Source organism: Sciurus vulgaris (assembly GCF_902686455.1).
Source record: "Sciurus vulgaris genome assembly, chromosome: 10".
Taxonomy (NCBI): Eukaryota; Metazoa; Chordata; class Mammalia; order Rodentia; family Sciuridae; genus Sciurus; species Sciurus vulgaris.
Genome location: NC_136470.1, coordinates 92,220,583 through 92,237,554, shown reverse-complemented (window position 1 = coordinate 92,237,554; position 16,972 = coordinate 92,220,583). Strand labels below are relative to the sequence as shown.

Here is a 16,972-nt window from a genome sequence, read left to right as displayed (position 1 = left end):
ACAAACAACACTTTTTCCCCCTCTGGTACTAGGGATGGAACCCATTAATATCACAAGTTGGAGGCCAACCTCAGCAACTTAGTGAGACCTTGACTCAAATTGATTAATAAAATGATCTGAGGATGTAGCTCAGTGGTAAAGCACTCCTAGATTGAGTTTTGCGTACTGTAAATAAATAAAATAGTCTGGTTAAAGCATGTTCTTCCTTCCATTTTATGACACCAAGTGAGTTTCTTTTAAGCAGTTGAAATTTGACCTTAATTTTAAACTTAGTTTGTTTTCAGTTAAAGAAACTTGTAAAATACACAGAAGAAAATTTAAACCATCTCAGCTTTTTAAATGATATGGTTCAGCAGTTTTAAATGTATTTATATTCTTGAAAAGCCAATCTCTAGAACTTTTCCTATCTTAAAACTGAAAGTGTCCCATTTGCACTATAACCTCATATTTCCTCTTCACTACAGGCACTCATAACCAACCAACCAATCAACTATCTACCTACTTTTTTCCTTCCTTTTCGATCTGTATGTTTATTTTGGGGGATACTTAGGATTGAACTCAGTCAGATAGGTCTCACTAAGTTACTTAAAGGCTTGACTGATTTGCTGAGGGTAGCCTTGAACTTGAGTTCTTCTGCCTCAGTCTCCCAAGATGCTGAGATTACAGGTGTACACTACTACACCTGGCTCTACTTTCATTTTCTGCTTTTACAGTATTAGTACTTTTTGTGACTGACTTACTTCACTTAGCATAGTAATGTTCTTAAAGTTCATTCGTGTGTGTGTGTGTGTGTGTGTGTGTGTGTGTGTGTCAGAATGCCTTTTTTTTTTTTTTTTTAGAATGCCTTTCTTTTAAGGTTAAATGGTACTGCACTGTATGTATTTTGTTTATCCATTTATTGGTTGATGGACATTTGGGTCATTTCTACCTCTTGACTTGTAAATAATGCTTTCAGCCTTATAAAAACAGTTTTGTTTTCGATCTTTTGTAAGAAATCCTAATTTTTTGTTTTTACTAGTGCACGAAACAACTTGCAGCAGCATTTCATGAGGAATTTGTTGTGAGAGAAGATTTAATGGGACTGGCAATAGGAACACATGGTAGTAATATACAACAAGCTAGGAAGGTTCCTGGAGTTACCGCCATTGAACTAGATGAAGATACTGGAACATTTAGAATCTACGGAGAAGTAAGTTATCTGTTCCTGCCTGGACTAACTTTTACTTATAGCATATTAACAAATCTATTGTTTCATTATATTTTATCTGTACTTTTCATTTGTCAAAGCACTTTTAAGGTTGAATTTATGCATTTAGAAGCAGTCTAGTAATCATTATTTCAGAAGGTAGATTGAAATTTTTATAAGATTTACTGGATAATAAATGTGTAGCATTTTCAGATGCTCCTTAACTGCTTCTCAGTTTCTTTGTTTTATGCTCATTACAAATAGTTTATCCAAAGAAGAACGAAAAAGATCTTTGGGGAGGTGCTTGGAATCAAACCCAGGGCCTTGTGTATGTTAGGCAAGGCAAGCATACTACCATTGAATTATGTCCCCAGCTCAGACATTCAAATACTGTCTGAGTGCTTTCTGTGTGTCAAACACTCGCAATAGTAAATAGAATGTGATAGAAAAATCATTATATAACTTGAATTTGGATAGTAATTTGCCACTTGTTAATTGTGACATTTACAAGGATAGAAAATTAGTGTAGTTGTTTAAAAATATGTATGTAATAGACTTTTCGCTGAGACTTTAAAATTAGAATAAATGGATGTTTTTATTGGTGAAATTTCTAGCCTTGATATTTCAGCTCGATTCATAATATTCCAACTAGAGGCTTTATTTTTATTTCCAAAATCTTTGAAAAATGAGCAGTGTGACATAGTCAAGCAAGTAGGCTTGGTGGGTTGGAATCCTGTCTCTGCCATTTAGGATGGGATTAAGACAAGTGACTTAAGTTTCCTGCATAAGTGTGCTTATTATAGAATGATGATGATAGTGATAATAATCATCATCATCCATCATCTGTTTATCTTGTAATTTACGAAGATTGAATATGGGTTCTAAATTTTCTTCTGGTGCTGCTGCTGGGAATTGAACCTAGGACCTTCCATTCTAGGCAAGCACTCTACCACTGTGCTACATTCCTATGTTGTTTTAGAGAATTAAGGGCATATGGTTTATTTTTTAATGTTTAATTTTTGTTTTGATACTAGGGATTGAATCCATGGGCACTTAACCACTGAGCCACATCCTAGTCCTTTTATTTTTTATTTTGAAACAGGGTTTGGGTAAACTGCTGAGGCTGGTCTTGAATTTGCCCTCCTCCTGCCTCAGTTTCCTGAGTCTCTGGGATTACTAATGTTTCTTACTCTGCCTGGCTGCATATAGTTTATTTTATTTTATTGTGTTTAGTGCCAGGGATTGAACCCAAGTGGGTTTAACCACTAAGCCACATCCTGAGTCATTTTTATTTTTTATTTTGCAACAGGGTCTCTCTCAATTGCTTAGAGCCTTGCTGGGATTACAGGTGTGCACCATCATGCCTGGTTGCATATAGTTTATGATGGAGTGAGCACACAATACATTTGAGTTATGGTTACTAAAGAACAAACATTAAAAGAGGAAATGACTACGAAGCATAGAGGTGCACCCTGTAATTCTAGGGATTTAGGAGGGTGAGGCAGGATTGCAAGTTTGAGGCCAGTTTTAATAATTTAGCAAGGTTCTAAAGCAACTTAGTGAGATACCGTCTCAAAAAAATGAAAAGGGCTTTGCATGTAGTCCAGTGGTTAAAGCTTCTCTGGATTCAATTTCCAGTACTCCCAGAAAAGGAGGAAGTAACTGTTATTGAAATCTGTAAAATTCCTTAAAAACATCCTCCCTTCTAGTGTATTAAAATGATACCCGTTAAAACAAGAGATTTTCATGATCTTATCATTAGGTACTTCTTAAAAAAGAAAAAAAAGTGTTTATGAAAAGATAACTTAAAATCACACCCCCCCTCCCTGCCTTGGATACTATGGATTGAACCCAGGGGTGCTTTACCAACTCTGTTAAATCCCCAACCCCCTGCCAAACCCTCCCCTTTTTAAACAAAATATTGAGGCAGGGTCTGAATACGTTGCCTAGGCTGGCCTTGAACTTGCCATTCTGCTGTCTCAGCCTTCCCAGTTGTTGGGATTATAGGTGTGTAATACCATCATGCCTGATTTAAGGTTATTTCGAATGTTGAGCCTAAATAAAAAAGTGTAGTTTAGAAAACTTAAAAACTTTTTTTTTAAAACACATAGCTGTAGAAATCATGTGAGTATGGATGACTATGTTTAGGATTGGGTTAAAGTTTGGCTGCTCACTAGCTGTACAATAAAAGTAATCTAAAGCATTATTTTGTCAGCAGTGGAAAATGGAACCTTACAGATACCTGGCCTTTTTTGGTTTTAGTAGAACAACAGTTTTTTTAAAAGCACTTTGTGTAAATTACTTAACCTGAAACACTTTAGTGGCCTGACCAGAATTTCTGAGTACGGTATAATTCAGAATTTTCTTTTTCATCTTATTTTCGTTTTGGATTATGGGTTGCTTCAAAATCTTAACAAAATTTTATATTTGTTTGTCCCACATCTAGAGTGCTGATGCTGTAAAAAAGGCTAGAGGTTTCTTGGAATTTGTGGAGGATTTTATTCAGGTTCCTAGAAATCTTGTTGGTAAGTACTTCTAATAAATGTTAAAAAATTAAATATTATTTAGTTATAGTGAATTAAGTGGGAATTATTCTCATAGTCTGATTAATTATTCTTATAGCAGTGTGGAATATTTAGATAGCAAATATTTATTGCCTTTTTTGGGGAGGGTATTAACATTTTATGTGCTTTGTACCTTGTCATTGACATGTTAAAAGTTAAGGTATTTTCTTTCTTTTGTACAGGGTGAGCGGATAATAGTTCCCATAAATTTTATAACAGTTTATCATTATGGTTTTTCTATTGATCCTTGGGACTTTTTCCTATTCTTGATTTAATGTGTTTTTGTCATTTACATGTGCACCAACATTGTGACAGTACTTTTTCTTTCTTTTCTTTTTTTTTTTTTTTTTTTTAATATTTTTTAGTTGTAGGTGGACACAATATCTTGTTTTTAATGTGGTGCTGAGGATTGAATCCAGTGCCTTGCATGTGCGAGGCAAGTGCTCTACCATAGAGCTTAGCCCCAGTCCTGTGACAATACTTTTGAGAAGTGGTTGTAACAATTTTCTTTTGTGTAGTACAGAGGACTAAGAATAGGGTAATAAACTCATACACAGTAGGTCTTGAATTCAATAATTGGTTATAGACTGAGTCATGAACCAGGAGAGAAGGATGGTGATGACAGGAAGGGAGGTTTCGCTATTAAGTGTGTATCACCATCAATGAAAAGTATTTTACCCATGGTTTGTAAGTTAAAGTGACAGAAATTTTTAATTTAAAATTATGGATAAATGAGCACTGTAGTGGAGAAAGTTAGTTGACGAGTCTGATATTAATATGTCCTATGACTGTGCTATGTCTTCTTTAGTGGTATTTGTGACAAATGGAAAGGGTTTGGTTATGTGTTAAGCACTTAAGCGTTTTTAATATAAAATGAAGCACTAACATGTAGAAAATTTAGTAGGATTGGGGATGTTTTATTTCTTCACCATCTGTGCTTTCGACCATAACTAGTTTGTTTTAGCCTTTTGGGGCCAATTATATAATGACTCCTGTTCAGCCATTAGGAATTTCTTAGTTCTAGGTGTTGTGTTTTGTTAAATTCTGTAATACAAGCAAAAACAGGAAGAATTTTAACACACTTTCATTCTTAATTGTTTGTTTTGGACATTATACTTATACCAGAACCAATATACTTCAGAAAAATGGTTTACAGCATAAGAATTTTTTTTTTTTTAATGCAAGAAGATTCTCAATTCTGCTTATGCTCAAACATTTGAATAAATGTCATAATGCCACTTGGTAAGCTCTACTTAATCTGTTCTTGGATTACCAGTGGTCAGTGAAGACTGAAAAACTGGAGAGATGAGATACTAAAATTGAATAAATGCTTGAAGAATTATATATAATTTTAAATAAATATTGATGCAAAATGTTATCAATATTGATTATTGTCAAATGAAATGACCTTGGCAAGCCGCTCTCCTTGAAAAGCTTATGTACTTTTTTTTTTTTTTTTGTTTAAGTCATACCAAATTATTGTTATCTTTCAGGTACTAACATGATAGCTTGTAAAACATGATTTAACTGTAATAAGGTTTCCCTCATTTGTTAAAAAAAAAAAAAACAACAAATTAATGGTAGGGGTTAGGAAAGGAAATTGAGTGTATTTCTAACTCAATTCTGAGATAGCCTAGTCTAATAGAGTTTGTGATATTGGTAATCATGAGTATAAATTCCTGATATTTATAAATAAGGAAATGGGTTATATTTATGGTTCTTTAATTCTTTTCTTCACTCATTTATCAGTGCAGTCATGTGAGTTCATTATGTCTCTTTCTTTTTCCTTCCTCTATCCTGTCTTGGTTGTCTCTGGTTATGTATGGATTGTGTAGTCTTAAGGACATATATGTTAATTACAACTGTTACACATTGGTGAAACACTGAGGAGTAGTGTAAAAATTTCTCTTGGTTGCCACATATAATACTATCGTTCTCTTAAATATTTTATGGGTGAAGCAGTCTTTTTAAAAATATTGTGTTCTTAGTCCACGTAAAATCAAAAAAGAGGACTAAGGGGTAAAAGGAATTGAGGACCACTTGGTGGGTAAGTTTCGGAGAGGATTCCCTTCACATTTAGAATTCTAGAATTTGACCTCTCCCTCTGTTCCTAAATCAGAGGAAAAATATTCTGTGCATATTGATTTGAAAACGGGCTCAAAACCCTTTACTTTTAGCAGCCTTCCCTTGATGAACTTTACTCAATCCCCTTCAACATTTATATTCAATGCTCAATTTATACTACAGGTATACTTCAGTTTGTCAATTTGCTCTGGAATTATACTATGGAAATGATCAATTAAAATACTGGCGGTCTCTGGTGGGACTAAATAAAACTTGCAGGTAGGTCCCTGCCAAGGACCCCAGAAGAATGATGGATGTTTACTCATCACTGGTATAGTTCACAAGAAGGAAGTAACAAAAATTGAAGTTCTGGGGGTAGGGATTATGTTCTTTGAAAACCTGGTTTTTGTTTTTCGAAAAGATAATTTGCTTATTTTTAGCAGGGTCAAGAATGAAGTTGCTGCTTGAGCTTCACTGTGTTAACATGAAGGTTGCTTTTTATGTGCTGCTGCTAGGGCTTCTGTGAAGACATACATCATGTGAATTTCCTGTCCTATTCTCTCTCTCTCTCTCTTTAACCTGTTAATTTGCGACTCCTTTTTATTTTAGGGTTAATGGGGAAGGAAGTTTGAGAGTAGGGAAAATAATGAGAAAATTTCATTATAGTTAAACTTTTGCTATGTTGACCAGTTTGTTGTCATTTGTTCTTCAATGGAAATTGTTCTTTCAAGGATGCAGTGGAAAAACTTCTGTTTTAATTCCTTCTACCAAAATGCATCTAAGCTTTTGTGAAAATAATTTAGTAAAAAATATAAATGGGGATGTGCACATGATTAAAAAATATGGGATTGCTCTTAACTTAATGTGGGATATACATATCTGTTCAATATAGTGAAGGTTACCAAAATATTTACTTCTGTTACTAGGTGATACTACCCAGTGTTGCTTTATTTTTTGTTAATCTTTATGACTAGATAGTAAGTTCCTTGGGGAAGAAGTCTTCACGTCCCCCTTTGTTTCTCATTTCAATATTATATGTTCAGTAATTGCTGGTTGACATACTGATAAGTATGGAGAAGGTAAATGATTTGAATTTTATGTCATTTTACTGTATTTCATACCTAGCAAGGTAGCAGGTATATCATATACATGCTTTGTGTATTTGTATAAAGCGATGAAGTACTTGATGTAAAATGTAGTACTTGTTAAGTGTAAACATTTTAAATATTCATTTTAAAGCAGTCTTCAAGTCAGATATGTTGTGGACAAATAGAACCTTGAAAAATAAAGGCAAAATTGATAATTTGATGGTTTTGCAAATATTATAATTGAACAAATTAATATGCTTAATGCCAAATTAATTTTCTCTTTGTTTTTTATGTACGTTTTGAAATGGGTTGAGTTGATATTTTTAAAATGTGAAAATGATAGATGATATTTTAAAAGATTAGAATAAAAATTGCTTATGTATGAGTAGCATTGTCAGTTAAAAAGCATTGGCTTACTGAAAAGAAAGAAATTTCAGAGCAAGGATAAAATTTGTTGGTAGTCTTTAGGTGAGTTAGTTGAAGGTAGAAAGATGGATCTTTGCTTGGTGATGAAAATTTGATAGCAAGTTAGACATTTGGACTGATGTTAAATGGATAGCAAATGTTTTTTTAACATTTGTTTTGTCTTACTAAAGGAAAAGTAATTGGAAAAAATGGCAAAGTTATTCAAGAAATAGTGGACAAATCTGGTGTGGTTCGGGTGAGAATTGAAGGAGACAATGAAAATAAACTACCTAGAGAAGATGTAAGTATGGTTTTATTTGTGTTTGGATGACTTAACATGTTATATTTTGGAAATCTTTACGGAATGATTTGTTATGTTTGTGGAGCTACTTAATAAAGTCATCCTTTAATATATGAGCCTTGAGTTTTTAGTTGGTTTGTCAGTACTATTAAAAAAAAAAAAAAAGCCAGTTCTTAATACAAAGGTTTCAGTTGAATTATCTTAAGTTGTTGGGGTGTTTTTTTGCTTTACATATGCTAAGCAAGTGCTCTACCACTAAGCCACATCAGCTCTCTTTTTTTATTCTTAAGAGTGTAAAACTGTAGAATTTGATACTCAACAAAACAGTCCCTTGTAAAGTAATTTTTGATCACATTGTCCTTGACCTTTTTGTAGAACCTGAATGTGAATGTGTTGATCATTTTAATTGAATTTGTTCATGCTTTTGTGTTCTGATCCCATCTTTCTGAAATTTGTTTTTCTGTCTTCTCACTGGTTGATGTTTTATCCACAATTGTTATTGACTCTTTGTACATCACTTTAAGGAACTTATATTTGTAGATCCAGTGGCCAGACTGTATTCTTAAGCCTTGTATCCCTGAATATAAACCAAGGATTTTTCTCCAAAATTACTTCCCAGAAAGCAGTACACTTAAAACTTCTAAGTTTTGCACAATAGAGTACTGTTTGGGGTGGTTGTTAACTATTGGATAGAATCTGTCTTTTATTTATTTACTTACTGTTTAGTAGTGGGGATTGAACTTTTTGGAGTTTTACCACTGAGCTACATCCCCAGTTTTTTTTATTTTTTATTTTGAGAATAGGGTCTGTCTTACTAAGTTGCAGAGACTGGCCTTGAACTTGGGATATTCTTGCCTTATTCTCCTGAGTTGCTGGGATTACAGTTAATCATTTTAAATGTTGAAACAGTTGGAATGTGTAAGCTAGGCGTGGAGGAAGAAATGCCTTTCTATATTAGAAGCTTATGGTGCTAAGGTCCAGTATGGTTACAGTGTTGGGAATGCATGCCTTGTTACTCCAACTTCTTCTTCTTTTTTTGTGGTGCTGAGGATTGAACCCAGGCCTTGTGCACGCAAGGCAAGCACTCTACCAACTGAACTATCTCCCCAGCTCACTCTAACTTCTGATATTTTTATAGTAATTTTTGCAATGCTGGCAATTGAACCCTGGGCCTTCTGGGTCTTAGTCAAGCCCTTTATCACTGAGCTACATCCCCAGTTATAAAAGAGCATTTCAATAGGTTTTGGGTTTTTTGGTGGTGCTGGGATTGAACCCAGAGAATTTATTCGTGCTAGGCAAGCATGCTGCCAAGAGCTAGCTATCCTTCTAGCCCTCTTTATCTTCTGATATTTTTAGGAGAAGGAGGAAATACATGATATGCAACATTGTTATTAAAATGAAATTTGAATGTTGGTTATTGGGGGCAACTTTTTAAAAACATTTTTAAAGTGGAGACTCAGTTTATAACGTGTTTATTGTTAGACCTTTGGTGACTCACTGGTAAACTGAGATGACTTTCCCTGTGTGTCCCTGCTTGTATTCCGTAGTAACATTGCTTGTTAGTATAATTGGGCATTTAAATTTCTTGTTTTTTTGGGGGGTGGTGGTGGTGGTAATGGGGATTGAACTCAGGGGCACTTTAGAAATGAGCTACATACCCAGGGCTCCTCCCTTCCTTTTTTTTTTTTTTTTTTTTTTTTTTAAATTTTTGAGACAGTCTCACCAAGATGATTTGGGCCTAAGTTGCTGAGGTTGACCTTGAACGTGGGATTACCATGCCTGCCTAAGTGCATTTTTCTTTTTCTTTTTAAAGAAGAAAATTTTTAGCTGTCAAATTCATTTCTCTTCCCTCCTATTTTTAAAAATCTTTTTGTTCTGAAATTCAGTCACATAAAGTCTGCATTAATTCTTGGGTTTAGTTTAATTTCTGGGATTAAGAATCTGTTTTTTTTTTTTTTTTTTTTTTTTTGGTACCAGATATTGAACCCCGTGACCATCAACCACTGAGCCCGCCCCCAGCCCTTTTTGTATTTTATTTAGAGACAGGGTCTCGCTGAATTTACTTAGGGCCTTGCCAAGTTACTGAGGCCACTCTGAATTTGTGATCCTCCTACCTCAGCCTCTTGCCACTGTGATTACAGGTGTGCACCACTGTGCCCCACTGTTACTTATATTTTTAAAGCGAAAAAGATTTTTTTAATTCCATATGTGACATCCTGGAAAGGGCAAAACAAATTAATTTAGTGTTTGACAAAAGTACCTGTTCTTACTAATAATTCCTTTATTTTTACATTGTGTAAATATTTACACTCTGTAGGTAATACTTTTTTAAAAATATTTTTTGTTGTCAGTGGGCCTTTATCTTATTTATATGTGGTGCTGAGATTGGAACCCAGTGCCTCACACATGCTAGGCAAGTGCTCTACCACTGAGTCAAACTCCAGCCCAGTAATACGTTCTTAATGACTGGAATTCTTCCTGTAATATACTGATTCTGAAGAGCTTATCTAAGCACATGTCATTAGGTACAAGTTGACCAGTTTTTTAAAACATTATTTTAATACTGTGGTAGGATAAGTTTATGTGACTTGGAAATTAGGAGTTTTTCAAGTAGATTGGGGCATGTGAGATTTAGCATTCTCCCCTGCCCCCAAAATATCTTTCAGTTATTGACAATTATCATATAAAAGTCTCCATCCCCCTGGGAACAGAGGCACATACCTGTAATTCCAGAGACGTTTGTGGCAGAGGCAGAAGGTTCACAAATTCAAGGAAAGCCTTTGCAATTTAGTGAGATACTGTCAAAAAAAAAAAAAAGAAAAAAAATCCAAAAGGACTTAGAATGTAACTCACCAAAAACTCCATCCAGGTCCTAGTTTTATGTGTCTCCTTTATTTATTTATTTTGTATCTGGGATTGAACCCAGGAGTTTTTTTTTTTTTTTTTACCACTGAGCCATATCTCCAACCCCTTTTTCTTTGTTTCTGTTTTTGTTTTTATTCATACAGAGTCTCATTAAATTGCTTAGGGCCCCACTGAGTTGCTTAGTCTGGCTTTGAATTTAGAATCCCCTTTCCTAACAATCATTTTTTATGTAGTAGTGTTTTCCTCTATTTCTGAGTATAAATGGATTTAGAGAATCATGAGTAATCGTTTTAAGACTTTGTAATTTTCAACCAATGCTTTTTCGGAGATTGAACATAGGAACCTCTACCACTGAGCTACATCTCCAAGTCTTTTTTTATATTGTATTTGGAGACAGTATCTTGCTAGTTGTAAGGGCCTTGCTAATTTGCTGAGGCTGGTTTTGAACTTGGGATTCTTCTGTCTCTGCCTTCCAAGTCTCTGGGATTAACACGTGTGGGCGACTGTGCCCAGCTATTCCCAATCCTTTTTATGTTTTTTTTTTGAGATGGTCTCATTAAGTTGCTCAGACTGGCCTTGGATTTGGGATCCTCTTTTCTCAGCTAATAAGCAGCTGGGATTACATGTATGCATGTACCACTGCATCCAGCTATTTTATTGTGTTTTTTGCTAACATTCTTTATCTAGTCTGAAAGTTCATGACCAGTTTGAATTCAGATTTTTAGCTTAATTTAAAAGGGATGGATAGTTAGAAAATGAGTTTAAAATAGAACTCAGAATTTGATATGATCTTTTAAAAGTGATTTCTTAAATTCTTACTACATGTAAATGCTAAATTATAATGAGCACACGTTGTTGAAAATCTGGAGTATTTCAAATTATGGTTTTTGCCATTTCCCCCAAAATCTTGACATTTAGCATATGTATGTACTGTGTGTTTTTGAAAAGTTAAAGAAATTGTTTATTTCTTTGTTAAATTCATACTTAGACTTTGTTTAAATTTTAAATACTTTAAATTTTTTAAACAGGGTATGGTTCCATTTGTATTTGTCGGCACTAAAGAAAGCATCGGAAATGTGCAAGTTCTTTTAGAGTATCATATTGCTTATCTCAAGGTTTGTATCTGGTTCACATTATATTCTTATATCATCCTTGCTGTGTTTACTGTGCAAATGTCTTCACCATAAACAAATGTAACATGTCTACACATTAAACGTTTTATATTTCTTTAACTAAGTTTCAAGTCTTTGGATATTTTAAATTCAACTTTAGTGTTGCTCAGTTTTTGTTACATGAGAATTTAAGAACAAAAGATTCTTTGCCATAATAAAATGGCTTCATATGCATTGTTTTCTCTTTTGAGCTTTTAAGTTTCTTTGCTTATTAAGAAATGGTCACTTTTGTGTGTGTGTGCGCGCCGCGTGCGTGCCGATTGCGTGCCGACCAGGGATTGAACTTGGGGACACTCAATCACTGAGCCATATTTCCCACCGCTATTTTGTATTTTATTTATAGACAGGGTTTTACTCAGTTGCTTAACACTTAATCATTGCTGAGGCTGACTTTGAACTTGTACTCCTCCTGTCTCAACCTCCTGAACTGCTGGGATTATGGACTTTTAATGTTTATAAGAATTTGACTCATTGCTTTATGTATCTGCATGCTCTGTATTGGATCATTTTATTTTTAATATTACAAATGCAAATAGAGTACAGAACCAGAAATGAAGGTAGGCTTACTATTAACTTTGAAATCGGCTGCACTACCCTCATGGACATCATTTAATTGATGGATGGATAGACAAAAGAGAGAGAGAGCAAGTGTGTGTGTATGTATCTGCCTGCCTGCCTGTCTGGTGCCAAGTATCAGACCCAGGGCCCTTACCTGTTGTAAGCAGGTATTCTACCTATAAGCTACCTCCCTATCGTCTGTTAACTATTTGAGTTGATACATAAAAGAGCAAAGGTTTTAGAAAAAGAAACACTCTAAATCAGTAAGTATTATAATTGTTATTTTCTACTCGTTTGATACATAGTAATATGTACAAATATAATAAAAGCTCTGTGCTTTTATTGTTTTCTTTCTAGTCTCATATGATTGCTACTATGTTAATATTTTGAAAGCATCCCTTAATGTCATTTTTTTCTTTGAAATTTATCATTATATAGTAGTTTTCAATTCAGACTGACATCCTAAGTCAATTTTTAAATTTTTATTTTTTTGATACTGGAGATTAACTTCCAGTGCTCTACTGCCTTTTAGCCAAGAGCTTTATCTAGCTAGACATCTTACCTTCACATCCTGCAGTGACCTCAGTTTCGGAATGATGAAGTCTGCCATTCCGCCTAGGTCTTGACTCATGTGTTGCTACTTTGATAGGAAATTAACTTTGTAAATAATAATTCTTTTCATTTAGCAATATTTTAAGTTCTTGAGCACAAAATCTGGTAATACTGTATAATAATTTATTAATAAGTCTAACACTGTCAATAACCATCTTCCTCTTTGAGGGAAAATATTTAGTAAATGTTTGAAGGAAATTAGCAGATGACCTTGTTAATTGTGTTTACTAGGAACTCAGTACTGCTTTATCAAATAATTTCTTAAGGTCACAGATTCTTTGTTTGGTAGAGGACACAGTTCTTAGCTCTAGGCTTTAAGAAGACAAAAATGTACATATAAGAAGATTTATCCCTTTGTTTTGATTATAGGAAGTGGAGCAGCTAAGAATGGAACGCCTACAGATTGATGAACAGCTCCGACAGATTGGTATGGGTTTCAGACCTTCTTCCACCAGAGGGCCTGAAAAAGAGAAAGGATATGCCACTGATGAAAGTACCGTCTCTTCTGTACAAGGTTCTAGGTCTTATAGTGGAAGAGGCAGAGGTCGTCGGGGCCCTAATTACACCTCCGGTTATGGTAAAAAGCATTTTTTCTTTTTGTATTAGTATTCTAATTTAGGTGCTCCAACACATTTTGTTTATAATTAGTTAGCTTATCACTCTTGGTTTTGAGAGCAAAAGGTAGTTGAGATATGTCTTAATAGTTACATATACTTTATAGTGAAAGGTTTGCAGTTTCAAGCAGTTACATAATAAAGTGAAACATTTGTAGTTTATAATCCTGATGTTAAATACTTAGGATGAATACATATAAAACTTCCAATGTTTCCCTAGTACAGTTGTTTATTTCCCAGCATAATGGTGATAATGCTAGGGATCCTTTTCCTTTTTTGCCAGCCCTCCAAGTAAAAATGAGATTATGCTAATTACTAGGCCACGATTGCATATAGTGAATCTTTACTAGCTTTTAGAATATAATTCAATGTCAGGTGTGGTAATGAACACCTGTAATCCCAACAACTCTGGAATCTGAGGCAGGAGGATCACAGTTTTGAGGCCAGTTTGGGCAGCCGTCACCAACAAACAAAATAACAAACTTTGGTGTGGCTTATTGGTAGAATACTTGGCTAGAATGTTTGAGGCCCTGGTCAGTCCCATTATATCCTCAACCCCCACCCACTAGAGGCAGGCAGGTACACACACACACACACTCTCTCTCTCTCTCTCCCTCTATCTCTCCCTCTCCCTCTCTCTCTCTCTCTCCCCCCCCTTCCTCCCCCTCCTTTGATTTCATTTAGCAGATTTGAATATATTAGTATTTTGCATGTGGAAATAGTTTGTGTAATAATAGTATTTCATTAAAACAAAATCTTTGTTAAAAAGCCAAGCATAATTAATGTTTTATAAATGAACTTTTTTATAAAATGTATTTTATTGTGAGGATGGGGCCTAATCTATGCAGGAAGGGACCAGTGGAGTAGTAATAGTTAACAGTTCTCTAATCCTAAATTTTCATTTATTCTTCTTCAGCTTTGGAGTTGTTCCGTTTTTCTGCATTTGGACTTGGATCTTAGCAGTGACCTGATTCTCCTCTCTCCCTCTCCCCACCACAATTTTCTTTCTTTTCTTTTATCTCTTCTCCATTCTCTGTGCTTATCCTGTTTTGAGAAAATATTTTATAAACCCATTTTTCAAAATAGAAGGAATTTATAGAAAATATCAATAAGTGCACATTTCCATTGTGCACACTCCGAATCCAAATCTTTTTACGTTTAAGGAATCTAATGATGCCAGGGTTATATTAAACTTACACTGTTTCATTTGTGTAGATGTAGGAAGTTAAGTTTTATTTCTTAACTTTAGTATCATATCCTTGTATGTCTGCTTTGTTTTCCTGATGTATTTTATTTTGGTAAAACCTATATTGAAACCTGAAAAGCAAAATTTCAGTAAAGCTTGGAATTGTTTAGCCTGTAAATGACTTGGAATTAAAAACCATTTCTGTATTCCTGAAAGTATATTTAATAGGGAGGACAATATAAATAATTAAACATTCTGATTGATTTTTGAAATACAAATTGCTGGCATGGATAATCATTTTACTTTTCGAATCATGAGTATGATGAATTCATTGAAGATATTTATTAGTCTTTGTGAGAAATCTGCTTATTGATGAGAGTTCCCTCATAAGTAAAATATTCTTTTGGAAAGTAGATAATTTATGAAAGAGTGGCTACAGAACATTATCTGGATTGGAGAAAGCTATGCAAATTGTTCAGCAGATGGCAGTCTTAAACTCTGAATCTTTGTAAAACTTGTAGCATTGTATTTCTTGAAGTACCTACTAAAACCTGAGTGGACTTGAAGAGGAAAAGCCCCTTGAATTTTCAGATATTCTTGAATACTTTATTTCAAAAGAATTTTTAATTGATAATTGTTGGTTCTATAAGAAAAATGTGCTAGTGTGGTATCTTTGAAGTTGTTAGGTGCCTTACCTTGGATAACATTTTACAAATGCAGCATTTTCTGTTTTAGTGGCATAAAATATGTCTTAAAATAGATGACATCTTGGATTTGATGAAATATAGTATTTTTAGTTGAGCCCATACAACCATTAAACAATGGAGTTGTTTAATAAAAGGAGTTTTAGGGGGGCAAGTCTGATTTGAAATGTGATTTAAAAGCAAGAAGTTGTGTTTATTTGTTGAAATCCCTAGAAATTGGAGCCGTGTCATGAATCCTTTTTAAAGTTAAAAAATTTCTTTTGATCTTGATCTTGTAATTTTACCAAATAGGGTGGAATGATTGTAGTCATTTCAACAGAGTTAGTTTCTTGTTGGTACTGCTATAATTTACCATAAACCTAGAGGCTTTAACAATACAAATTTATTTTCTTAAAATACTTTTAAGTCAGAAATCTGACCTAGTTCTCCTGGGCTAACATTCAGAATTTAAGTGACAACTGAGTTACATTCCTTTTTGAAGACTTTAGGGAGGCAATCAGTTTTTTTTGACATATCCAGCTTCTAGAGACCACCCATATTTCTTAACTTTTTGACCCTTCTGCCTGCATTTAAAAAATGCCAACCAATATGATCACAAGTTTGAGGGCTGTCTCAATAAATAAAAAGAGCTGGGGATGTAGCTCAGGGTAAGGCACCCCTGAGTTCAGTCCCCTGTCATTGTCTCCATGCCCCGCCCCAGCCCAGTACTAGTAATTGTAAGGAGTCCTCAAGCTACCATCCTTTTCTTGACAATTGGAAAGGTTCTTTATTTTTAAAGTCCCCCTGGATAATCCTGGACAACCTCATGGTCCTTAACCTTTTTTTTTTTTTTTTTTTTTTTTTTATTTATTTTTATTGTAAATAAATGGGATACATGTTGTTTCTCTGTACATGGAGTAAAGGCATACCAGTTGTGTAATCATACATTTACATAGGGTAATGTTGTTTGATTCATTGTTATTTTTCCCTTCCCCCACCCCGTCCTTAACCTTAGTCACATTTATTTACAAAGTCCAGTCATAACTTTTAAGTTTTTAAATATGAATAAAGCTGAGCACTAGCCATTTCGACCTCTGTTTGTTCCTACCAAATTAATAATACTTACATTTAGATTAAATTTAAGGAAAGTGTTCTTGCTTTTGACTCTGGGTTTCATAAATAACTACATTATTCTTTACCTTCAAATTTAGGTAATGTTTTCAGGCAGTATATAACTTTTTAAATAAATTTGAAGTTCTTACATACTTCACAGGCTTTTTTCAATAGTCCTGAAATAACTTGACTTCATTTCCAACAGTTGATGACATCCTCTTAATAAAGTACATTTTTTACCATTTAGTTCTCCACTTATTTTCTATAAGTGTTAAGGGAGATTCATTTCCTTTCCTGAGAGTCTCATTCCCAACAAAGACTTGAGAGCAAATAATAGAAGCTTGATGTATTTTTTTTCTAAAATGTATTTTCAGCTAATTACTTAATCCATTCTTTTATAATTGACCAGTTATATCTGTATTTTAATAGCACATGAAGAGAAAAGGGAAGCATTGCGGAGTTATCTTTAAAGCAGAAAGGAAGTGGTAGACTCATTTATTAAACTTTTTTATTCACTGTCCCTTATTACTCTGTATGCATAAAGTGCTCTCGTGGTTTGAT

General features: G+C 34.2%; 1 protein-coding gene across 6 annotated transcripts in view; it reads left to right on the top strand.

Moving 5' to 3' along the window:
• Positions 1-16,972, top strand: part of FXR1 (FMR1 autosomal homolog 1) — a 65,698-nt gene that overhangs the window by 38,420 nt on the left and 10,306 nt on the right. For 5 of the 6 annotated variants that reach the window (XM_079100870.1, XM_079100869.1, XM_079100873.1 and 2 more), the window contains 5 exons: positions 1,019-1,189; positions 3,633-3,711; positions 7,499-7,608; positions 11,502-11,588; positions 13,185-13,392. In XM_079100870.1, coding sequence (XP_078956996.1) covers positions 1,019-1,189; positions 3,633-3,711; positions 7,499-7,608; positions 11,502-11,588; positions 13,185-13,392 — 655 coding nt within the window. The remainder of the gene's footprint in view (positions 1-1,018; positions 1,190-3,632; positions 3,712-7,498; positions 7,609-11,501; positions 11,589-13,184; positions 13,393-16,972) is intronic. The other variant, XM_079100871.1, reaches the window with a different exon arrangement.